At 36.1% G+C, this 26,992-nt stretch overlaps 1 protein-coding gene across 3 annotated transcripts in view; it reads right to left on the reverse strand.

Moving 5' to 3' along the window:
- ABCA6 (ATP binding cassette subfamily A member 6) overlaps positions 1–26,992 on the reverse strand; it is a 59,193-nt gene that overhangs the window by 22,014 nt on the left and 10,187 nt on the right. For all 3 annotated transcript variants that reach the window (XM_044745417.2, XM_044745418.2, XM_014847673.3), the window contains 14 exons: positions 26,781–26,966; positions 21,552–21,699; positions 20,005–20,173; positions 16,446–16,504; positions 12,024–12,134; positions 11,445–11,620; positions 10,852–10,971; positions 10,450–10,588; positions 9,817–9,907; positions 8,812–8,951; positions 5,265–5,381; positions 3,455–3,638; positions 2,899–3,065; positions 549–682 (listed from right to left, as the gene is read on the reverse strand). In XM_044745417.2, the coding sequence (XP_044601352.2) occupies positions 549–682; positions 2,899–3,065; positions 3,455–3,638; positions 5,265–5,381; positions 8,812–8,951; positions 9,817–9,907; positions 10,450–10,588; positions 10,852–10,971; positions 11,445–11,620; positions 12,024–12,134; positions 16,446–16,504; positions 20,005–20,173; positions 21,552–21,699; positions 26,781–26,966 (1,941 nt within the window). The remainder of the gene's footprint in view (positions 1–548; positions 683–2,898; positions 3,066–3,454; positions 3,639–5,264; positions 5,382–8,811; positions 8,952–9,816; positions 9,908–10,449; positions 10,589–10,851; positions 10,972–11,444; positions 11,621–12,023; positions 12,135–16,445; positions 16,505–20,004; positions 20,174–21,551; positions 21,700–26,780; positions 26,967–26,992) is intronic.

A 26,992-nucleotide genomic window follows, 5' to 3' on the forward strand; every position in this document is an offset into this window, starting at 1 on the left:
GAAACAGGCAAAACTAAGCTATAGTGATTAGGGAAGTATTATAAGTGGTAAAACTATAAAGAAAAGCAAGAAAGTGAGGAGCATAAAAGTGAGATAGTGGTTACTTTGGAGGGAGGGAGAGGATTATCATTAGGAAAGATAGCTAGAGGGCGTCCGGGATGCTGGTAGTGGTCTTTTGTTTAACATGAATTGTGATAGCGTGGGTAACATGAGTGATCACTTAATATTTTAATTCACTTTGCAATAATTAAGCTGTGCATATGTATTCTATGTACTTTTGCACAGGTATATTATTTCCACGTTTTAAAAAGTTACAAAAAATAAAGTACTTATTATTACAGAGGAGAAAAAAAGATGGAAAATGTTTAATAAAAACTTCTTTCAACCTCACAGTTTATTCAATAATGAACCAAAATGTTTTTGAATTGAGTTGCTGTACACTACCTAGGTTGACTTTCTGCAGTTTTTGAAACAGTGAAAATGTAGCACTTTATTAATGCGTTGGGGTTTTTTTTTTGTCATAAAAGCAAAACAAGAGGCAAACATACCTTCTGTTTACCAGAAACTATGATAGCTCCATTGTATGACAGGTCATCAGTGCCATTTCGATTTTCAAAGTCATCTACTTCCAAAAGTATATTCTGATGCTTCAGTGACTGTATAAAATCTTCAATATCTGATTCTAGTATGAAATCAATAACAGAAGACAATATAAAAGCAGGAACAAATGTGTCAAATTTTTTAAAGTCAATACGTACAGAATATTATGTGAAGGCCTGTCTCTTTGGGTATCACAGTAATATTGGTCCGTGAAAGAGAAACCACTCTACCATCTTCAGTTTATTAAATCTTATGCTGTGATGTTAGCTTTATAATTTTGTGTAATGCCAATTAACACATGACCATTAAAACAAGATAATTCTATTTTATGATTCTTCATTAAAATACATTTGAACTCAATAATTTGCAGAAATACAATAATTATATGAGGAGTACTTCAGATTGTCCAGCCTAAAATGGCCAATAACACTCTCCTCTCTCTCTTATTCTTTGAAATAACAGGAAAATGAATATATGTATGCGTATATATAACATATACCTCTATTTTACATATTTACATATGTATTATGTACGCATATATTACATAAATATATTTTTTCTCAGGAAGTGGGAAATGAAAAGGGTGCCACTATCACACTGAAGTTTTTGATTTGCCCCTAAAGAAGAAAGCAGATGAGATCGTTTGACAGAGAAATAAGAGCTGAGATGTACCTAGTTTAGGTAGAACTGAATCCAATGATGCATCCTCAGAGGCTTAGATCACACAGGACCAAACAATTGAAAAGATAAAACCAATTTCCAGGATATCAGAACTCAGAGTGGACAAATTTGAGGGGCAAAGTGGGCTCTGAAGTCTTGGTCAGACTCATTGACTGGTTAAATACACCTCAAACAAGGTGACCACAGGCCCCTCCCTGTGTTCCACACAGAGCAGGCAGCAGCTGTAGCTGTCTCCAGGATACAAGACCCCAAACTTACTTTCAAGAGATAGTATCCGGAGAAAACAACACAGCAGGACATAAAGTAACTCCAGGCAGTTAGAACGACAGAACGGAATAGGAAAAGGAAATGAGAACTCTCATTTTTCCCTCATTTGGACTTTGAAATGGGAGTTCATCCTGGGGACTCTCAGACGGGGCTCTGGGATCGGAATCCTAATTAGGATTTCCACCAGGTGGGATCGGGAGGTACACATAGCAAACAGGCTTTCCATGCATCCTGGGGCAGTGCGTGTCCCCTCCATCCACAGTCACGTGAGGTAGGACACCATAATGGTGGCCACATTCACCTGGGCAAATATGGATTCTCCAATTTAAAGATGAATACTGTACGAATGATCATCAGATTGTGAGAAAAGAGAAAAACAAGATGGCATAGAAATCCCAAACTTAAATCACAAAATACCTAACAAGTGAGTACAGGGAAGAAAAAATAAATAAGTTGACACAAATACATTGTTCTCAGAGTAACCAGAGAGGAAAATACATTCATTAGACAACGACAGGCTGAAAGGTAAAGAAACTGTTCTAGATCTTGAAAGTCAAACATACAATTAGCAAGGCTTTTAGTTTTAAGATAAGAGAGTGAACACAATTTACTTTCCAAAACCCAAATAGAAAACCATAAGAATGAGGAACAGAAATGAAAAGAAACTCTTTGCTTAAAGAGAAGACATCTACACCTTGAATCACGAATGTACATAAAAATCAGAATGGGCCGGGGAACTCATCAAAAGAGGACTCTTACTCTGAATATATTTTAATATCTTGGGCAGAAACATAAAAGCTTCTTCAAAGTTAGATAACCAGTTAGACAAAACCAGTTACCCATTATTTAGGACAAAAAGAGCACAGGCTCCAAACTGTCTTAAGGAATCTTCCTAGACCCTGTTGGAGGGGCACGGGGTATAAAAATGCCATCTCTATAGCTTAATCAGTGTGCATAATATTTACAGTAGAGGTTAGGCCGCTGTAACAAAGAGATCTAAAAATAGAGGGGTTCAGTCAATATAGGAGCTTATTTCTCTCTCCCACAGTGTCTCAGGGTAGTCAGATAAAAAGGCAGCTCTCCTTTACCACGTTCCTTCTATCTTGTTTCTATAGTCCCTACAGTGACCTGTGGGTTCCTATAGTGACCCACCTTCCTTTTATCTTGTCCCACCATCCCCATCATCTCCAAAATCAGAGCAAAATGCACTATTCCCCAGAAGTTGATTTCTATACATAAAGTTTAATCACACATTTTCTTCTCTCATGATTTGCTTTTTTTCCTTTTACATGTGCTATTTAACAATAACAATAACTTATCTCTGGATTTAAATTTTGTTTGTCTCTTCACCTGTGTTATTGATGATCAATAGGCTGGTACGAGAGTCTTGGGGAAGTTGTCCAGGAGAGAGGAAATACAATTCAGGTTTAAATTCCCAATCACTCTTTTGACTTACTACAGCGAAAAGTATCTTTTCCACAATCAAAGGGAATATTGCGATTCCAAATACCAATAGTCTACCAATAAAGAAAAATAACCATATGAATCTATAGTAATTTTATTCATTCAGTCAAAAATTTCACAAATATTTGTCAAATGCCAAATCTACACCAGCCCTGATTATAGGTGCTAAAATCTTGAAAGTCACATCTTCGCATGCCAACAATACTAAAAGGCATTGCTATATAAACACCAGGCTATCAAACTATGAAAACTAAGCAGATCTGTGGATTAGGCTAATCGAGTGCTAACATACAGGTATTCCCACTGTCCCCAGTAAAATCAAATGCTGCATTTAGCCATCCTCTGGCAAGAATGTGGCATATTGTGCTCTAGTTTTAAATTCTCTTCTGGTTTGATCCTCTTTTGAAATTCACTTACAAAACCACAGTACTCTGATACTCACAGGGCCAAAAGTGCTTTCTTTCCACGTTTTAACTTTAAGAAACGGAGCCATGCTATTGCACAGACCTGCATCTTCCAGAGGCCCATGTCACTCAGAGCCTCCTGCATTTCAGGGAAAGAAGAGTGAGCCAGATCCATATTGTGCAGGCTTTCTGTGTCTCTTGTCATTTCTGCTTGTTCAAAATCTGCACATACACACATATGCACACACATTATTAATGTCATCCTTGGGTATCAGTATTCTCTTTTCAATATTAAAATTTGTTTTAGAATGTCTGTGGTTACAAAGAAAACTAAGAAACAGATTACATTTATCATGTTCACATTCAATAAATCTAGTGATAAAGCATGCCAAATTCATACCAAAAGAAGAATTCACTAAAGAGTGATCTCATTATGCCCAGTCTTTCAACAGACATAGAAGGTTCCATATGTAAGAATATTCTGAGAGATTCTGAGAAATCTTCTCCACAGGAATAGCCAATCATTGATTCCTAAACGTCTAGTACTAAGCTATCAAGAGGTGTAGGTGAGAGGCCGGCTCCGTGGCCGAGTGGTTAAGTTTGCATGCTCAGCTTCGGTGGCCCAGGGTTTTGCTGGTTCAGATCCTGGGCACAGACCTAGCACTGCTCATCAGGCCACGCTGAGGTGGCGTCCCACAGAGCAGAGCCAGAAGGACCTACAACTACAATATACAACTATGTAGTGGGGGGCTTTGGGGAGAAGGAGAAGGACAAAGAGAAGAAAAAGAAGAAGAAAAGGAAGAAGAAGAAGAAAGAGGAGGAGGAGGAGAGGAAGGAGGAGAAGGAGAAGAAAAAGAAAGAAAAAATGATTGGCAACAGATGTTAGCTCAGGTGCCAATCTTTAAAAAAATAAAAAAAGAAGTGTAGGTGAAAGATTACCAGCTCTGAAACCACCAGATCTGTACCTGATTCCCACATCTGTGACTTGGGATGATTTGGGGCAAATCAATTAACTGCTCTTCTGTCTGATTTTATCATAAGTAAAATAGTGCCAATGACACTTGTTAGAAAGGTGGTTATTGTAGGAAAGTAATGCAATATATACACAGTTTTTTTCCTAGATTGGCCCCTGAGCTAACAACTTGCCAATCTCTCTTTTTTTTTTTTTTGCTTTTTTTCTCCCCAAATCCCCCCCAGTAGATAGTTGTGGGTCCTTCTAGTTGTGGCGTGTGGGATGCCGCCTCAACATGGCCTGATGAGTGGTGCCATGTCCGGGCCCAGGATCTGAACCAGCGAAACCCTGGGCTGCCGAAGCAGAGCGCGAGAACTTAACTACTCGGCCATGGGGCCGGCCCCTATACACACATTTATCAAAGTGTCTGGCACAGCTGCTCTATAAATGACAGCTCTTATCAGTATCACCCATTAAAGTACATACAAGATGGTCCCAAGACTTTCCCCCATTTAGACCTTTGCAGAAGTTTGCATATTAACAAGCTAAGAACAATTTTTTATAAGAAATATCTGCTCAGACTTCATGACCCTGATTGAGAACCTTTTATGTCTTCAAAGTGTCCAAGAAGCAGTGAGCGTCTGGGGATAGGAGAAAACTGCTTAAATTGTAGGCAAATAGTTTGCAAATAGTGATTTGGTATGTTCCAAGAAGGGATCTGTGTTCAGTCCTAGTAATGATGTTAGGAAACAATGACAGCCCTTCCCAAACAGCAGAGTCAAATTTGGAATTTGTCACATTCCTTAGTGTGACTCTTACATAAGACATTATAAATACTAAATTGGTACATGATCATTTGGAAATGGACTTTCTGTGAATTATATAAATGGATTTACCTTGTTCGAAAGCTGATTTTCCTTCCAGTTTCATGAAAACTTCATTCAGAGTTGACATGGAAACATCATAACTCATCACACCTTGGCCAGAACCCTTATCAAGATCACTAAAAAGGTCTAAGGCAACAGATCAGATCAGATACATTTGGAAATATCACATTGATAACTAAATCTAGTAAATTACATTTAAAAGATGATGCAGAATATTGTTCAGAAAATTTATGTCTTTGGAATATCCCAGTAAGCAGAGGCAAAATTTCATTAGAATGCTCTCCCTCTCTAAAATGCATATGCCAGACCTCTGTATCCTCAAACCATCTGCACTCCATCTTCTATCCCCAGTTATGAATATCTGGCAAACTTCTTTGAAGAAATATGAGCCATCAGAAAGAGCATCATCTTCCCACCTCCACACCACAAATCAACCTGTATTTCTCCCCATATTCTGGGTCTTCCAACTGTATGGACGAAAGACTTGTAGCCGTTCCTATCAAAGGCTACCTCTTTGACTCGTGTTCTGAATTCTATCCTCTTTTGGCACCTCAAGGACTTCCCAAAGTAATCTCCTTTCTCTCTCTCTCTCTCTCCCCTCTATCATCAATTTCTCCTACATGTAGTGGGTCATCCCAAACAGCAGGGAAAAATGCTGTAATGCCACCCAGTAAGCAAAGACAAGCATCAGCAAAAAAGCAAACAAAAAAACCCCAATCTCCTCCTACACTCACACTCACACTCACACACACACACACACACACACAGGGCTCAAAGATTTGTCTACTTTGTTGCCTTTGAGTTGTCACATCCTATTCAACTTAACCCCCACAAATCCAAATGCTATTTTTATCCTTCCACAGAAGATGCTCTTTTCAAGGTCATCAATGACTCCATGCACAAGTTTTATTCTATTTTTATTTTACTCTTTTAACTCGGTCTCTCTCTCTCTCTCTCTTTTTTTTTTATTTTTTTTATTTTTTTTATTTTTTTAAAGATTTTATTTTTTCCTTTTTCTCCCCAAAGCCCCCCAGTACATAGTTGTATATTCTTTGTTGTGGGTCCTTCTAGTTGTGGCATGTGGGACGCTGCCTCAGCGTGGTTTAATGAGCAGTGCCATGTCTGCGCCCAGGATTCGAACCAACGAAACACTGGGCCGCCTGCAGCGGAGCGCGCGAACTTAACCACTCGGCCACGGGGCCAGCCCCCTCTCTCTCTCTTTTTTTTTTAATTCAGTGGCATTCAAAGTTGTTGACTACTCCCTCCTTCTAGAAACATTTTCTCCCTTGAGTTAATGAGAACATATTCTCTTGTTTTTCCTCTAACTTCATCGGGGGCTCTCAGTTTCCATCTCCCTCTGACTACTCTTCTACTTTTCCCTGAGGACTCAGTCCTAAATCACCTTCTCTTTTCGTACACTCTGATCCATTCTCTTTGCATCAAATCCATCTATATCCTGATGATTCCCAAATTCAGTTCTCACTTGGCTCTTCTCTGATTTCCAATGTCCTATAACCAACTAAATACTTAGCCATTCGATATCTCCACTTGGAAGTCTAAAAGCATCTCAAAGTAAACATTTCCAAAACAGAACGTTAATTTCTCCTTCTTCATCCTACCCAAATGTCCCTACCATCATTTTACAATAAATGACACCAGCTTCCACCCAATGATTGAAGCCAAAAATTTAGAAGAGTCTCTTTATTTTTCACTTTCCTCATGCTCCACAGACTGGCCATCAGTCAGACTCCTTGACTTTATCTCCAGATATGTTCCAAATCCATCCCCTTCCATCCATCTTTCAACTGGTACCACGGTAGCCCAATCACCATCATCTTTGACCTGTACCTCTGAAATGGTCACATAGCTGGTCTCCCAGTATCTACTCTTGTTCCGCTACATCCAGAGTGATCTTTTCTATCCAGAGAATGAAAATATGTCACATCACATCAATCCCTTGTTTAATGATTTTCAGTGGTTTCTCAACGCATTTAACATAAAATTAAAAGACCACACCACAGCCTCTAAAGCTCCATCTGAATGAGTCACTATACCTACAACCTGACCCCTTCCCAGTTGCCACTCTCCTCCCTTCCTAACTACACTCTGGACACCCTCTTTTCCTCTCTGCTTGGAATGCTCTAGAGCATTTTCTTTTTGTGGCCTTCTGTGACCACTCTGTATAAACCCCAGCCTGACACCAGTCATTTCTCTAACCTCCACGGCCTTGATTATTATTTTATTATACAATTGTAATACAGATCTGGGAGCCTCCTTATGTCCTAGCAAAAACATAAGTAGATAAGTACACCATTGGAATTGCAGAGGCATGGGGTCCACGTAAAGAGGCTGCCATGGGCTTACGGACCAACACCGGGGACTCTGGCTAAGTGATATATTCTAGTGGTGGTACTAGCATATAACTCACTATTCCCCTTCCCCAACCAAAAAAGAAGGCGGGCTACTTGCACCTCACTGGACATTAGTCCAAGAACAGAATAGCACAGCATGGCCCATGGTCTTGAGGACACCATCTTCCATGCTACAACAAGGACAGAGAGAGTGCTATATTTGGAGGTGGGATTAAATCTGCATTCTTGTGTATTTTTGCTTCATGAGACTGAATCATCTAAATGAGCCTGTATAAAGCAGGCCTATAGGGAGTTAAACTTATAATAAACTAAATGTTTAAACAAAAAGAAAGCTATTTAAGTCATTAAAGACTGAGATGCATTTCCTCACTTGTAAGACAGGGAAAATTCCAGTGCCCACCTCACAGGGACTTTGTGAGGACTAAATGAACTGATATATATGAGGCCGTTAGAACAGTGCCTGGCTCAGAGACAGCATCATACAAAGAGTTAGGGATTATTGGGACTACCTATCAAACAAAGCCTACGTTGGTTCCGCTACCCAGCAGGCTGGGAACCCATGGTGAATACTTTTGTAGAATAAATAAACTATGTTTTTCTCTGTGAAATAAATACATACACAATTAAATTAAAATACAAAAGGAAACCTTTAGCTTATGCGTGGATGCCCATCCCCGTCTTTTCTGCGCTTGCCTGTATACAGCAAATCTGCTTGTTAAGAACAGCTGCCTGAGGAATTTTTTTTCTGGGCCCTGAAGTATGCTAAGCTCATGTTGAGCACAAGAATGAAGGATCAGAAGATTTATGCTCTTGGAAGCATCTCTTAACCAATGATGGATACAGAGTGGCAAGTAAATACCCCAGCTTTCTCACCCCTCTGGTGACATAACTCTGAGCTCACGTATTTACTTATCTATTTATTTCTCCAGTGGTATTACTCCTCCATTGCTTATTGCAAACTTTCCTGGCTTCCTTCCCTTCCCTCTCATGTCCCCACTCCCTGTTGGAGCTTCTAGGCATCAATTATCAAACAAATTAATTGCACTAATATCCTCATCTCAAGTTCTGCTTCTTGGGGAACTCAATCTACAACAAAATCCAACTCCTTTAAAGAATAAAAATTGTAGCAATAACGTGAACATTTGTTCCAAAATTTCATTCCATCGTAATCATATTTAAGTTACCTGGAAATTTATTTGTCTTTTCCACAGGCAAAGTATACACAAGCTTTTCTTTGCTTTCGGCTTTTAATTTAGCATCAGGGATGTGACGATTAATGAAGGATGTTATTTTTTCTGGATCACATATTTCATTTGTGTACAAACTAATATTTAAAAGAAAAGACAATTTAATTTGTATTTTCTCCACTGCTACTAGAAAGAAGAGCTTTAACTGAATATCTAGCCTTTGAGTACTACTTTACTTGGCTTTATGGAACAAACAAAGTGAGTAAACAATAACAATAATAATAATACCATCAGTTTGAAAAATGCTATGATCTACACAGAGAAGGTGTATAAACTCAGAAGAACTACAAATATACAAACAAATACATACTGTAATTAAAACTGTATATATCAAATAGGAAGATAAACAGAGGGAGGTGAGAACATTAGGCAGAGGAGACTTCTTAGGGAAATAAAGATTACACAAGACCAGGTAGACATCAGAAATTAGTGGCTGATAGGGAAATTTGGCCTATGTACACGTTTTGTTTGGCGTAAGTTTCTTTATTTTTGATTTTTTTTTGCCTGGACACCCTTTCTTGTTAGACCCAGTCTTCTTTACTCTCTACCACCAGATTTAATCCCTGCTGATACTACCTTCTGAAATTATTTGACTTTGTGCCCTGTGAAAGAATGAAAATATATTACAGAATTATATGGGTCAGCCGAGGAAAGTGGAGGTGGGAAGAAAGTGGAGGTTTACGCTGCATGGAGCAGCTGCTTGGAACGTGTAGCTCTGCTGAGATCAGTCAGCCTGGGCTAATTTTGAAATTTTGCTTATCATTGGCATTAGCAAAGATACAAGGAGGCAGGAATGTAGGAAATGCATTTGGGAAACAATGATCCATTCAGTTTGGCAGAGATGAAGCATAAGGCCAATTCTCTCTCATAAGTGTCTGCCTTTTGGATATACCAGTATATCTATCCATCTGTCTATCTCCAATCTATTCCCGAAGTCTTTACCTTAAGTGATATCCAAGACCCCATCTTCTCTTCAAAAAGACAGAAGAGCCTGCACACTTCAGTCTCCCATTGGACATGATCACTTTTCTATCTGAGTAGAAAGAAGCCAGAAAGAAAAGATATTAAGAGTCATTTCTTTCCTCTCTAAAAAATGTAGATCAGGTGCCAAAGCTCAGATTTCTATAGGAGAAGCATTCTGTGGGCATAACTATATCTATGTGCATTTAAAAATTTGAAACACACACTAAAATGTATGCATTTAAAAGGAGCTTATGAATTACAGTCGACTTCATTGCCCTGTAATACTTCCTGACAAAAAAGCATAAATTACATTGGCATGTTTTCTATTCTGGATGCTAAAGAATGCGTGGATATTTTTCAGCCAAATATATATTAAAGAAGATTTGGGTGTTTAATTGATAGCTGATATGAAAAAAATCACAATCTTTTATGAGTGGTCACGATCAAGCAAATGTATAGTCAGCGAGGAATTCTACAGTGGGACTAGACTCCTATCATCCGCAGGCTGTTATGGAATGTAGGCACACTGAGGTAATGAGAGCGAGACTCTTGCCCCAGGAATAAACATTTCCAAATTCTTTACTGTAATACTGAGGTAAAACCAACAATTACCAGCCAGGATGTCAGCCTCATCCATGAAATTGGTAGTCAAGAGGATTACACGGTCTGCTTTACGTTCCTTGAGGAAGCTCCATACTTGGTGCCTTGAAAAGGGATCCAATCCAGCAGTTGGTTCATCTAATAGCAAAACCTGCAGAGGATGAAGGTATATAAAATACGTCTCTCTTCCATATTAATTGCTTCCACATGATAGCATGGATAACAATAAAAACCAAAAAATGAATAAATAACTATCCAACAATTTACATCCACTACACTTGGACTCAGTTAAACATGGCAGGCTCTCTCTTGATGCATTACTGTGAAAGCTCTACTACTTTTAGTGGTAAAAGAAGAGCTTGACACTTTAGTGATATTCAACCTGCATTCCTCCGCATGCACAATCTCACTTACTTGAGGATCTCCTAAAATGGCAATCCCAAAGGTCAGCTTTCTTTTCTGGCCTTCGCTTAAATGTTCAGCAAGGTTATCTTGAATGTTTTCTATGTCCATTTCCAATAAAACTTTTTGTACCTATACAAGAAAATACACACAGCTTAAAATCCAAGATGATTCATTTTATCCAATTTTAACGGTTCATTACAGCAGCAGACTTTTTTATAGGACCTCATTGCCTAAATTCTTTTTTTTTTTTTTTTGAGGAAGATTAGTCCTGAGCTAACATCTGCCGCCAATCTTCCTCTTTTTGCTGAGGAAGATTGGGCCTGAGCTAACATCTGTGACCATCTTCCTGTATTTTATATGTTGGATGCCTGCCGTAGCATGGCTTGCCAAGCGGTGCCACATCCGCACCTGGGATCCAAACGGGCGAACCCTGGGCTGCCGAAATGGAATGTGCAAACTTAACTGCTGTGCCACTGGGCCAGCCCCCACATTGCCTAAATTTTATCCATAACAGGGCAGGTAAACCACTGAGGGCAATTCTGTGGTCATGATTCAACTTGGCAAATAGTTGGCAGTTCAATCAATCCAGCATGTCTATCTACCTCTTGTTCCACTTCCTGTGGCTGAATCCCTTTTATTTTAGCGAACAGCCTGAGGTTTTCCTTCACAGTGAGTATGTCAAATTGAACATTGACTTGAGGACAAATGCCAGTTATCTTTCTGATTTCCTCCATGTCTTGCATTTCAGAAAGATTTTTATTATAGATGGTAATGGATCCTAAGAATAGAAGTTAAAAACAATTTAACAGTGGCAAGATAATACATTTCATTAATGCTTGGAGATCTTAGGAAAATATTGGCATATATTCCACATATCTAAAATGATGACTTCATAACTTATTAACAACTACTAATTATTCTTAACATAAATATATGCCCAGAGTAGTGTATATTTCCCCTGGAACATCACATAGTGATGGAATAAAGATAATGATTTTCATACAAATTTGAGAAATAAAATGTATATTCAAAATCATATAGTTCTGTTAAAGAACTTTAGATAAACAAACATTATTTTCTCTTAAGCAGTCAAATTTAAACCTTAAAATGAGAGAAAGGCATACCTATGCCCTCATTCTATTATCAGACATCTTGCCTTTGAAAAATTCCTTTTTGCTCACCTTCTGTTGGAAGTGACGACCCGTTAAGGATGTTTAGTAATGAGGATTTGCCAGCTCCACTGTGACCCACAATTGCTGTGATTTGACCTTCGTATATGTCAAAGAGCAAGCCTGTTTTTAGAATAAAATATGAAAATTATAAATAAGGCACATTAGACAAGGCTGGTTCTAAAAACAGAACAAGACAATCTATCTTAGTTATGTATTCTCAAGCATTTCAATAGTTTGAAAGAGAGAATATTCAATATTTTCTGGTTGCTAAAATAACATGCTTACTGTAGAATACTTGAAAAATAAACACAATCACTTAAGAGGATAAAATTAACCATAATTCCAGATATTGACATTGTAATACACTTACTTCCAGTGTGTCTGCATGTGCACACGTAAATATGTAAATGTACATACATACATTCACAAACGACCATACTCTATTCTTTCCTAGTCTGCCTTTTCAAATATTAAATTATAAACATTTTCCATGGTATTAATTGCATTCTAAAATATATTCACCAAAAATTTATATTTACTCTATGCCCATTTTTCTATTCTTTTGTTATAAACTGATTTTTTTTTTTTTTTGAGGAAGATTAGCCCTGAGCTAACATCTGGGGCCAATCCTGTTTTTGTTGAGGACAACTGGCCCTGAGCTAAATTCTGTGCCCATATTCCTCTATATTATATGTGGGACACCTGCCACAGCATGGCATGATAAGTGGTGCATCAGTCTGAGCCCGGGCTCAACCGGTGAACCCCGGGCTGCAGGAGCAGAGCACCCGAACTTAACCGCTACACCACCACGCTGGCCCCTTGTCATAAACTCTTTGCATTTACATGTCAATAGCAAAAGTCATTTAGCTAAGAATCTTTTGAGGTACTACTTTTTGTTTGTTTGTTTTACCATCAAGTGAAAATCAAACTTTATTATGGAAAGTTGTTGGACAGAGTAAGATGAAATTCTTAAGAATCTTATATGTAATACAGTATATCTAAAAGATCAAGTCCTTTCAATTGAGTTACCTGACCCATTGTCAAACATTATTGAAATTAATTAATGACTGGGCTGAAATTCCAGTTCATCCATTTTCTGTCTCAGTGATCTTGGATAAATTAAACTCTATAAGGTTTGGTTTGGTAAGCTATTAAATGTGCTAGTGATAACAATTATATGTAAAGAGAAAATCCTTCCTACTGTAATCCAGTCTATTAAAACCCTCATTTATAATTTGACTAAAAGATTCAAAGATCGTTGGAAGAATAAATTCAAATCATTAAGAAAAATCAAAGAATAGAAAGAAATTTGTCTTGGTTACAAGATATTAAAATACACTGGAGAACTATAAAAATTAAAATAATATGTTACTGGGGCTGGCCCCACGGCATAGTGGTTAAGTTCAGTGTACTCCACTTTGGCAGCTCAGGTTTGCGGGTTCAGATCCCAGGCACAGACATATACCACTTGTCAAGCCACGCTGTGGCATCAACCCACATACAAAAGAGAGAAAGATTGGCACAGATGTTAGCTCAGGACTAGTCTTCCTCAAGCAAAAAAAAAAAAAAAAAAGAGGAAGATTGGCAACAGATGTTAGCTCAGGGCAAATCTTCCTCACCAAAAAAAATAAAATAAAATAATATGTTACTAGTACAGTAATACCAGCGGAGTGAGTAAATATAGTAATCAAAATAACATGTTACTGGTCTAGGATACACTGACCAATGAAATAGAATAGAAGCCTAAAATGGCCAAAAGTAAACACAAGAAATAAAGATCAATGAAACGACCTTTCATATTCACCAAAAAAGATGAATTAATTAATAACAAATATGGTGACAACTAAAAAAGTACATTAACAAATTTCATGAGGTTTTTCTTAGGTGGAAAAATAAATATTTTCAAGAATAAGAGAAAAGTGGCACTAGCTATCCTGGAATTGACCCATATTAACTGAAAAAAAGAAATATAAGCCTCAGTTTCCTCATCTGCAAAATGGGAGAGCTATTACGTATCTCAAAGGATTAAATGAAAAAAAGTCCATGTAAAGCACTGAGCATAGCTCCCAGCACACACTAAGTATTCAATGAACTGTAAGTGTTTGTTGTTATCATCAGTGTTGCTATTGTTGTTGTTAATTATTGCTTGTGGGAGTATGAATCTTTATAACCTTGGAGGGAAACAATTTGAAATTTGAATTAAAATCTTAAAAATATGGTCTCTTTGAATAATGAATGTCTGCTTCTAGAAATTCATATTCAGGGAATAATTGATGATCTTTATAAAGACTGAACAAGAATGTTCATTATGGGGCCGGCCTGGTGGCACAGCAGTTAAGTGCGCACGTTCCACTTCGGTGGCCCGGGGTTCACCGCTTCCGATCCTGGGTGTGGACATGGCGCCACTTGGCAAGCCATGCTGTGGTAGGCATCCCACATATAAACTGGAGGAAGATGGGCACTGATGCTAGCTCAGGGCCAGTCTTCATCAGCAAAAAGAGGAGGATTGGCAGCAGTTAGCTCAGGGCTAATCTTCCTCAAAAAAAAAGAAGAAGAAGAAGGATGTTCATTACAGTGTTTTTTATGATTGTGAAAAAATTGGAAACAAACAGAATTTCATACCCTAGTGTGTTAGTTAAGTAAATTATGGTATTGCTACCATGGTATGCTATTTAGCCATTGAAGAATCAGCTGTTGATAAGGGATTTCAAAAGTGTTTTCCCAAAGGTGTTCCACTGCATGGGGACAAGCTGAGAGAGACAACTCTCATTCTTACTTCCCAAAGAGCAACTCCAAATGGTTCTGTTTCATATATTTTTTAATGTATTGATGTTCAATCCTTTCAATTCTTTTAAGATGCTGCTACTTTTGAAAATAGAAGAAATCCTTGTAGAAGTTGGAAGTGTTTAGACATAAAAAGAAGTTCATGGTTATTGATGAGTGCAAAAGCAGTTCATAATGTGCTCTGGAAACTGAAATGGTAAATTTAAAAATACTTCAATATATCATTGGCTAAAATTAAAGAAAGAAGCCACAGGTCTCGATGGAATCTGATGAGAGAAACCTGGAGTGAGATTAAACTTGCTGACACAAGTATAATAAATTCTCAAAGTAAAACCCAATCTCAAAAGAATTAGTAAGATTGAGTTAAGGTATGCTGCATTTGTTAGAAAATAAATATAAAGTAAGCACAATGGAGAGAGAACTCTTAATCTTCCTCAGGGTCTACAGATCTTATTTTTTAACTTTTAAAACTTCTGTCCCTTGTAAAAATGATTTACATTCTTCCTAAAATCATTATTAATAAAAGCAAATTATATGTACAATGGGAATACTATTCAGCCATAAAAAAGAACGAAATCTTGCCATTTGCAACAACATAGGCTTTGAGGGCATTATGCTAAGTGAAACAAGTCAGACAGAGAAAGACAAATACAGTCTGATCTCACTTATATGTGGAATCTAAACAAACAAGTAAACAAACTGAAAAAAAAAAACAACCAAGCCCATAGATACAGAGAGCAGATTGGTAGTTGCCATAGGGGGTGGGCAAAATGGGTTACGGAAATCAAAAGACACAAATTTCCAGCTATAAAATCAATAAGTCATGGGGATATAATGTACAGCATGGTGACTACGCTTATAATACCATATTGTATATTTGAAAGCTGGTAAGAGAGTAGATCTTAAAAGTCTTCATCACACACAAAAAATTTGTAACTATGCATCAGAATGGATGTTAACTAGGCTTATTGTGGTGATCATTTCACAATATATACAAATATCAAATTATTACGTTGTACATCTGAAACTAACATGTTAATATGTCAGTTATACCTTGGTAAAAATTAATTAATTTTTAAAAGCATGGTGTCCTCTATAAAACGTAGCCACTAACTTTGATACTTGCTTAAACGTTTGTTATAGAAAACCATATTTGTTAGAAGCTTTAGTATCAAATATGTTGGTGTATCCAAAATTATAAACTATGTTTGTTATAGGATATTGACTTGTAAAATTTAATTCACAGTCAAGGATGTTACTCATCCTGTTTTAATGAATTTCACCAGTACATATAAACTATGTAAATTTCCTGGCTAGTAAAAAAAATATCAATTTTAAGTCTAGATATTCTTTCCTCATGGTGCAAATAAAACAAAATATTGGTTATAGCAAAGTCATCTTAAAAAACAAAGTGAAATTGCATTTTTCACCGTATGATCCCATTTTTGCAAATTAATAGAGGCATGAAACATCTGGAAGTATATTATATCCATTCTTAAACATAGTTAATTTCCAGGTAGTGGAGTTAGATTGTTTGTATTCTTTTTTCTTTTCCTGTTTCACTTATCTATATTTTTAAAATTTTTCACATTGAATTTTCCCCATTTTTTGTAATAAATCATGAAACAATGAAATGCTTTTCTTTACCTTTCAATGCTTCTACTTTTCCAGACTTTCCTTTATATTCTTTTTTGACATTTATGATTCTGAAATGACAGAAGGGGTGCTTACTTAGCCAACACAGAGGCAAAAATACTACAGATCACAACCAACTTAGAGTGCTAGATGCAGTCAACCACATTACCTGAAATAAGGGATGACATTACCACACTACAAAGAAAGGTAAAGACTTATTTTTGATCAATCACTTCCCTTGAGATACAAAATAAAAGAGTCTCTTCAGAAAGTTACTATTAAATTATTAGTGTTTTGCTTAGAAAGTAGAGTGCTCTGTAATTATCCTTACTTTCATCTTCTCGTCTTAGAAGATTTTGTGTTTTTCCCCTGTTCAAGATCATTTATTTGTACTCTTTAACCATCATCTCCCATTCCTTCCAATCTTGTTTACTGATCAGAGCCTGTCATCTGCATTTTCTCTCTGATAGTTTCTCTTTAGCCTCTAATTCTGCTTTAGATACAATCGAACTTCTCTCCTCCCTTATCTTAAAAAAATTCTTAAAATAAAAATGTAAACTTGCCATCTCCACTTCCTCACTTCTTACTTCCCCCTTAATCAATTACACTCTAGCTTCTGAATCCATTACTCTAGTAAACGTCTTCGTGCTGAAATCTTTAGTGGACTCCTAATTACCAAATGCAATAAATATTTTCCCATCCTTATTTATTGGATTATGGGTCACTCTTAATGACTTTCTCCTTGTTGATAGTGTCTACTTTCAAGGCGACACTCCACTTTACTGATTTTCTTCCTATTTTTCTAAATTTCCCTTCTCTACTTCCTTGTCAAGTTCTCTTCTTTCACCAGACACATCAGTTTGATGCTCCACAGGGTTCTCTATGTATATTATGGGTCTTCTCACTCTTGACTTTCTCAAAGGAGTATCTCATTGGTTCTTGTGGTTTCAACACCAACCTAAAGTTGACCTCATCCTTTCCCCTGAGCTCACAAATCTAAAGGTTTGCTGGATTTCTTTATCTGAATATCACACACACGCACCTCTAAATGAGTGGTTATCAAATTTCAATGCACATTGGAATCTCAAAGGGAACTGCTGCAGGACAAGGCAGGAACCAGACAGGTTAGAAATGTCATGATTACATAATACCATGTGCAATGCATCTTCAACTTCAAAGGGAAACAGAGTTTAGTCACCCTCCTTTCTGAACATGAATCAGAATAAAGGTAAGGACTTCTATTCAACCAGAATGCTGGCGGTGCGTGGGGTTACACCAAAGAGTTGGAAAATTTGAAAGAGAAAGGCTGAAAAGGCACTGAATCTGACAGGGTATTTTGTTTCCACATTTTTTTGTGTGTAATGGGACACACATTGAAGTGGGGCTTTAATGTTTTATTTTAATAAATAAACTTCCATTTAAGAGCAGCTAGTTATTTTGGGATTTCAGAGCTGAAGATAGCCATTTACATTTGGGGCAGACTTCCTGCCTATGTTCTGGGAGTGTTGCATGAATCATCTAAAGTTCTAGGAATGGACAGATGTGCATACAAATGCCCCCAAAGAAGAAGAAGAATTGGGAAAAGGGATTACAGGTGAGAGGAAGCCAGTTGTGAATTTAAACAAGATATTTTTACAGAACCAAGATCTTGATTCTAGTTATAACTCTGCAAGATTTCCCCATACTTCCAGATACATATAGCTTAAGTTCTGCTAGGGAAAGAGGAAGAGTTCATTAGTATATAAGTAGAGACTGCCTGGGGAAAAGGGAATCGACACCTTAGTACCTTCTATATCCATACAAAATCAAATTCACATGTTGGGATTGATCGTGATAGAGTTGATACTTGTCTAGTGGTGGGAAAGGGCAATCATTTTCCTAAGAAAGGGTTGCTGTGAAGAAAGAAGAGATAAGACTTGTGGATTGGGAACTGCATCTAACGTTGGGTGGTAAAGGTCAATTTTAGGCTGTCTTGCAGCCCCAGAACCTGCTTAACTAGTGACTGAATGTGAGCAGCTTTTCACTGAAGAGCTGTAATGCTGGGCACCTAAGTCTACTTTGCTACTTTCATGTGGATCTGGGGTGAGGCGTCCCACACTGGAGCAAAGAGATTCAGTGGACAGGCCTTGGATCAGACGACTTTCCTTTCCCAGTTTGTCAGTGGTCCGAAATCTCTATTTTAGTCAAGAATCCAGATCACGAGACAGGGATGCCCAGAGTCAACATTGATTAGATTGGTCAGGGTTGAGGGTAAGGGGGATGGTGGGTGTGTGGGTGAGGACATTTCACTTTTCTCTCCTTCACAGCAGAAGAACAAACATTTTTTGACCTATGTAACTAATCTTAACACTTTCTTAGAAAACTTAACCTGAAAATTATTATAATTTGAATAGTAATATAATGCCATTTTTTTGTGCTCTCAACTGGAAGAGAGGGACTGATGACCTTGGGATTGAGTTTTTTTGATTATTCCTCAGTTGGACTTTCTCTTTCAGGCAGGTGTTTTCCATGGAGCTAGGGTTGGGAGCGACTGTTGCCCCTCAGAAAACTTAACAGAAAATAGGATCAGAATTAGAAAGGCAAAGCTTAGGTACATAGGTTCATCCTATACTCTTGTCTTAGGAATATTTCATTTTCCAGCTATAGTTCCATTTTATTCATCTTCCATTGCCCCCTGACATCTCTACAGTAGCCAGGTTACTACAAATTAAGAGCATAGACTCTAGAGCCAAACTGGATTCCAATCCCAGTTCCCCATTTACGAGTGTGTGACATTGGGCAAGAGACTTAACCTTTCAGTACTTCAATTTTTTCATTTATAAAATGGGCAAAATAAAAGCGCCTGCCTTATAAACTTTTGCTGGGAATTAAATATGTGTCTGGTACATAGTAAGCACTATATGAATATCTGCTAAATAAACAAATGGTTGATATTTAAAACTCTCTAATTCTTTAACTTTAGTGCACATTGGAAAAATCTACAGGGCTCTTTAAAATCCACAGACCCTTGGGTTCAAGCCCACACTCCCCGAGTTAGAATCCATAGGGTCTGAGAGCAGAGATATTTTAAAAACTCATATAAATCTGTCACAAACAACCTTACAGAGCAAATGTTACTCTTGTTTCACACAGGACACCAAGACTCCAGAGAAACTTATTCATTTTTCCAAGATTACACATCAAATGAGAGGGAAGTGTGCTATTAAGATTTAAGAATTTCTGATTCTAAATTTCTTACTTCTTCCATCATCTTGTGTAAGCCAGACAAAACTACGGAGGAAGGGACAGAGAAGAGAAAGAGCAAGTATAAAAGAGAGATGGGGGACAAGGGATGGAAACAAGGAGGAAGACAGGACGGAGAGTGATGCAGTAAGATCACACAGAGCTAAGCAAAGAGAATTGTCCTTTCAAGTAGCAGTTAGGAGATATTGGTGGTGATGGCGTGGAAGAGTTCAAAGTGACAGTCATAAAAACGAATTTCTTCTTCAACGTTTTGCCTTAGGCTCATCCCGTTGCTGTTGGTTAATAATTCATTAGCCTTGCATCCATATATTAGTATAAGTGCAATCACCTGATGGCTTCTTTTCCTTGGAATTCTGGAGCTACCCGTTCAAAATAGTCATCAGAGGGATGCTCAGGATCTATTTCTTTCTCAATGAACTTATTATCAGTCCTTTGGTGTTGGAAACAAGATAATGAGTTCAGGAAAAATAACGGAGAATTCTGGCGTTCATTTCCATCTAATTCATCAAGAAGCAATAAGATATTGAGTCAGTAACATTAAAACAATGAGCAGAGAAGTCTTTTCAGAATAGTACAGGATGTCTTGGATTTTTAAGCATCGTAAAGAAATTACTTTCTTCCTAACTTCTATTTTTGAGAAGAAAACTTGGTTTTGAAGTAATGATGAAAATTCAAAGGAAATAACATTTTCACAAAGGTTAAACAATATAATAGAACTTTCAGCAACGTATAAATCAAAAGTTTGAATAAAATGTGGTCGAAAAGGTATTTAGAAGTATGAATGAAACCAAATATTTGGGGGGAAAGCTGTAATATGGCACATAAAAATAATCGTAAACATGTTTTGAACTTAATAAATCATTTGACCACAGCAATATGATGAACATAATACTGAAATCTATATGTTACATGAATAAAAAAATACGTGAAGAAATTACATTTGTTCAGGATGAAAATGTAGTAATTTTTCAGATTTTAAAAATAAAGTAGTATTTGTTATTAAGGGCTTTCAGTTATTAACTAGAAGTGATAGAAAGACAGAAATACACAGAAACACATAACACAACCTTAAATACAGTCAAAGTGGAAGGAAGATAAAAAACAAGGAGATTGTTTCTTGAAGATAAGAAGAAGGAAAAAAGCATTCTGATCCTAGAGTATGTGAAGAAATTCTGGGCTTATAATAAGTGAAATTTTTGGTTGTCTGCAAGATGAAGTAAATCTAACTTGGTAATATATTTCTGTAAATATGAACAGTATATGAAAAATTTTCAGAATACTGCTGAAAATATCCTCTCTAATTTTCATTTTGTTATTTCCTTAAAGGATGGACATCTTCCCTTCCAAAATAGTCCTCCCAGAAACAAAGTCAGGAAGACACTGATTATTTCACACCTGAGGTCTTTTCTAGCTGTGTTTAGTTTACAATCTGCCCCCACATTCTTGTAAAATGACCAAATATTTACTAGGAAGCACTTCCACCATAAGATGGTCCTATACTAGCCAAAATCATCTTAACTAATTTTTTCAGCTTGTTCTGATACAAATCCTAAATATCATTCTTTGAAAACACTTTCAGGGAACCTTGAAAAAAATAACATTATTTAATACTATATAATCATAATATGTATTAAAATTATAATTATTGTATATTTAAAATGTGTATTATTATTAAAGTCAGAAAAATAACTTTTTTACATAAAACGTCTTTTGGACCATTCAAATTATGAAGTAGAAATAAAGAACTCATTTAGCCTGTGATGAGAAATATTTGTTATTCTTAATTTCTTAAAATATATTCACATAACCTCAAGAAAAACATCTTCAGTGTGATGAATATTAGTAAAGGTCAGAGAAAAATCCACTATTACTTACAGGGTAAGATTTTGTCAAAGTATAATGCCAATACCAAGTAGAAAAGAGCATCAAAAGCCAATACGGAAAAGGTTGCTATCATTTTATATGATTCTCCTGAAGGGTCAGGAAAAATTACACCATTCATATTATAATCCAGGTGGATAATCTAAGATTCAAACAAAAAATAATAATAAATATTTAAATTAGATAAATAAAAATAACTCAGTGTAGCAGCAAGAATTATATAATTTTATAAGCAGCTTTTTTAAGAAGCTCTTAAAATAAAGTTATTAGTGAAACTATTTCTATTTTATAGTGATAAAAGGAATATTAGAAGGAAATACTGATTTAAAAAGTACAATGTTCTAAGGATACAAATTTAAATTATAATTCGTTTGCTGGTTTTCATAAAGTCCTTGCAATATTGCAAAATATCTACTCTTTGCAACAATGAAATACAAATTTTAGAAAGAACATGAAGAATTATTTGGAGGATCTTAGTAGGAAAATGATAAGAGGACTTACCTTTTTTCTAGTTATTACTACAAAAAAAGAATTTTATTTATAATTTTGCCATGTAATAATACCTACCATGTTCTAGGCACTGTTCTAAGTGCTTTTCATATAATCCCATTTAATCTCGATCATAACCCTATGCGGTATGCCTTATTATTTTTATCTGCATTTTACATATGATGAAACTGAGACAGAGAAATTGAGTAGCTTAACCAGATGAAGTCAAAAATCACAAGTGAGGAGTGGTAAAGCTGAGATCAGAATAAAGAAGTTCAGCTCCCAAGCCCAATTCCTCACCATAGACACTATACAACTTCTCAATTTATGTTAAAATGTTAGTTTTTCATGGCAAAGTTGAGTTTATTCTAGGAATACAAGGCTGAGTTGACATTTGAAGATCAATCAATGTAATTCAACATACAACAGATTGAAGGAGCAAATAACATGATCAATCTAATAGATTCAGAAAAGTGTTTGATAAAATTCAATATCTGCTTATAATAAAGAAAGACTCCTCACAAACTAAGAAGATAAGAAATCTTCCTTAATCTGATGAATTAGATGTACAAAGACCAATGCCAAAAATCATGCTTAATTGTGAAATGTTGAAAGCTTTTCCTTTGCCTGTATTTCTATTCAACATTGTACTAGAGATCTTAATCTGTACAATAAGGCAAGAAAAACAAGTAAACAGCATAAAGATTGCAAAAGGAAAAAATGAACCATCATTATTTGTAGACAACATGATTATATATAAAGCATCCCAAGGGAAAACCCAGAAAAATAACTAGATTCAATAAATGAACATGGCAAGAATGCTGAATACAATGCCAATGTACATAAATCAGATGCATCTCTCTACATTAACAACAAACATTTAGAAATAAGAATTTAAACATAGATGCTACTTATAACGGCATCAAAAGTATCAAAAACTTTGGAATAAATCAAACAAAAATGTGCAAGACTCTATACTTAAAATTAAAACAATTACTAAGGGAAAATGAATGTGAGGATATATTCATGACAAAAAAAAGTGTTAATTTTCCCCAAATGGATGAAAAAGTCAACTTCACCAAAATCTCAACAGTTTTGCACAAACACACACACATATGTGTGTATAACTTCCTAAGTTAATTCTAAAATTTACATCATTGCAAAGAACCTAGAGTAGAAAAGACTCTCTTGAAAAAGAAAATAAAGTGGTAAAATTGTTACTACCAGATATCAAGACATATTATAAAGCAAAACAATTAAGACAATGTGTCAGCAGTGCAAGGATAGACAGATGGGTCCAGACATGATTGGTTGAGTTGTGACAAAAGAAATATTGCAATTCATCTGGGGAAAGGATGATCTTTTAAATAAATAGAGCTGAAGTAATTGGATGTCAGTGTAGAAAAATTAATATTGTCTCTGCCTATAGATACACAAAAGTTATTTTGAAGTGGATTTTATATCCAAATGTAAAAGCTGAATCAATTGAACTTCCAGAATAAAATGTAGGATAATATCTTTATAACCTTGGGGTATTCAATAATTTCTTAAAGATACAAAAGCTCTCTACATGAAAGAAAAACTTGACAAACCAGACTTTATCAAAATTAAGAAATTTTGTTCATTAAGAGCATCATTAAGATAGCAAAAATGTCAGCAGCAAATAACTGAAAAATGTCTCATATCCAGCATATATATGGAGAAAAACTGAAAGCTATCTCTCTAAGAACAGGAACCAGACAAGGATGCCCACTTTCACCACTCTAGGTTAACATAGTATTGGAAGTCTCAGCCAGAGCAATCAGTCAAGAAAAGGAAATAAAAGGGATCCATACTGGAAAGGAAGAAGTGAAACTGTCACTGTTTGCAGATGAGATGATTTTATATATAGAAAAGTCTGTAGAATCCACTAAAAACTTTTAGAAATAATAAATGAATATGGTAAAGTTGCAGGATACAAAATCAACATACAAATCAGTTTCATTTCTATACACTAACAACGAAGTAGCAGAAAGATAAATTAAGAATACAATCTCATTTATAATTACAACAAAAAGAATAAAATACCTGCGAATAAACTTAACCAAAGAGGTGAAAGATCTGTACACTGAAACTATAAAACATTGTTGAAAGAAATGGAAGACGCAAGGAAATGAAAAGATATTCCATGCTCTTGGATTGGAAGAATTAACATATTTAAAATGTCCATACTTCCTACAGCAATCTACAGAGTCAATACAATCCTTATCAAAGTTCCAACCACACTTTCACAGAAATAGAACACAGAATCCCAAAATTTATGTGGAACAACAAAAGACCCCAAATACCCAAAGGAATCCTGAGGAAGAAGAACAAAGCTGGAGGTATGACACTACCTGATTTCAAAATACACTACAAAACTATAGTGACCAAAACAGCATGGTACTGGTAAAAAAACAGATCAACGGAACAGAATTGAGAGCCCAGAAATAAACTCATACATCTTTTGACCGCTAATTTTGAACAAGGGAGCCAATAACATGCAATGGAGAAAGGACAGTCTCTTCAATAAACGGTGTTGGAAAAATGGGACAGCCACATTCAAAAGAATGAAAGTAGACCATTATCTTATACCATACACCAAAATTAACTCAAAATGGATTAAAGACTTGAATGTAAGACCTGGAACCATTAAACTTCTAGAAGAAAACAGGTGCAGTGCGCTCTTTGACATCGGTCTTAGTAGCATATTTTCAAGTACTATGTCTGACCAGGAAAGGGAAACAAAGAAAAAATAAACACGTGATTACATGAAACTAAAAAGCTTCTGCACAGCAAAGGAAATCATCAACAAAACGAAAAGACACCATAACAACTGGGAGAAGATATTTTCAAACCATATACCTGATAAGGGGTTAATACCTAAATATATAAAGAATTCATGCATCTCAACACAAAAAAAACTAACACCCCAATTAAAAAATGGGTAGAAGATCTGAATGGACATTTCTCCAAAAAAGATATATGGATGGCCAACAGGCACATCAAGAGATGTTTAACATCACTAATTATCAGGGAAATGCAAATCAAAACTACCATGAGATATCACCTCACTCTGATCAGAATACCTATAATTAACAAGACAGGAAACAATGTGTTAGAGAGGATGTGGAGAAAAGGGAACTCTCATAGACTGCTGGTGGGAGTGCAAACTGGTGCAGCCACTATGGAAAACAGTATGGAGATTCCTCAAAAAATTAAGAATAGAACTACCATACGATCCAGCTATTCCACTGCTGGGTATTTTCCAAAGAACATAAAAACACAAATGCATAAACATACATGCACCTCCATGTTCATTGCAGCATTATTCACAATAGTCAAGACTTGGAAGCAACCTAGGTGCCCATCAAGGGATGAATGGATAAAGAAGATGTCGTACATATACACAATGGAATACTACTCAGCCATAAAAAACTATGAAATCTGGTCATTTGTGACAACATGGATGGAACTTGACAGTATTATGCTAAGTGAAATGTCAATGGGAGAAAGTCAAATACCATATGATCACACTCATAAATGGAAGTTAAAAACAACAACAGACAACCACATAGAGACAGAGGTTGGACTGGTGGTTACCAGAGGGGAAGTGGGCAGGGAGCGGGGTGAAAGGGTTGATTAGCTACATGTGTATGGTGATAAACTGTAATTAGTCTTTGGATAGTGAACATGATGTAATCTACACAGAAATCGAAATATAATGATGTATGCTTGAAATTTATATAATGTTATAAATCAATGTTACCACAATAAAAAAAATTAAATTAAATTTTAAAAAGTAAAAATATAATGTTGAGTGACAAAAGACAGAATCTCAAAAATATGCTTTGTACAAAGCACTTATATAAAGTTCAAAATAGGCAAAACTAAAAAGTTATATTTATAAACACCTATTTAAGTGACAATGAAAAGCAAGGAAGTGATTATCATAAAACTTTTACCTTTAGGAGGAAGGAGTTTTGGAAGAGCTTCTGGGCTTGTGGCAACAGTCTATTTCTTGATATAGTTCAAGAGTACTTTGATATATTTATAATTATTTGTCAAACTGTATATTTATGTCTTGAAAACTTTTCATATTTGAGGTTTCAAAAAGAGGTTTATACAACAATTTTTAATAAATTAAGAGAATGCTTTCATTATATGAAGTAAAAAGAAAGGTAAATTTTGCATATAGAAAAAAACTGGAGAAAATATTTCAAAATGAAAATACATCAGAGATATGAAAATCTGCCTTATTCAAGATTTTCTTGTTCCAGTCTCCTTGGGAGATAAACATTTTTCTACAATGTAATAATATTTTCAAATTTAGCTTTACAGTAGAATTGTTTAGAACAAAACCTCTTAAGCTAAAATAGTGTTGATTATGAGCAGTAATGAAGTATCAAATTCTTTTTGAAAGTTCAAAAATTAATGAATCCAGGCTGGCCCAGTGGCATAACGTTTAAGTTTGCCTGCTCTGCTTTGGTGGCCAGGGGTTTGCCAATTCGGATCCCGGGCACAGATCTACACACTGCTTATTAAGCCATGATGTGGCAGGTGTCCCACATATAAAGTAGAGGAAGATGGGCACGGATGTTAGCTCAGGGCCAATCTTCCTCAATAAAAAGAGGAGGATTGGCAGCAGATGTTAGCTCAGGGCTAATTTTCCTCAAAAAATAAGTGAATAAATAAACCAATTAACTATGCTCTTACCTGAGTCAGTCCAGCGGTGAAGGCAAAGGGGCTAAAAATACTCAAAATCCACTCCAAAGATGAAGGAATTTGTCTATAAAATGTAGTGAATCCCATACACCCCCAAAAGAGAGTGAGGAGAAACACAACCAAATTGGTGAGGACAGTTTTCTTTAACAACACACTCATCAGGAATGCTAAAGCTATCTGAAAGAGAGAGAAGACAACTAGCT

The sequence above is a fragment of the Equus asinus genome, chromosome 13, assembly GCF_041296235.1.
Source record: "Equus asinus isolate D_3611 breed Donkey chromosome 13, EquAss-T2T_v2, whole genome shotgun sequence".
Classification (NCBI taxonomy): domain Eukaryota; kingdom Metazoa; phylum Chordata; class Mammalia; order Perissodactyla; family Equidae; genus Equus; species Equus asinus.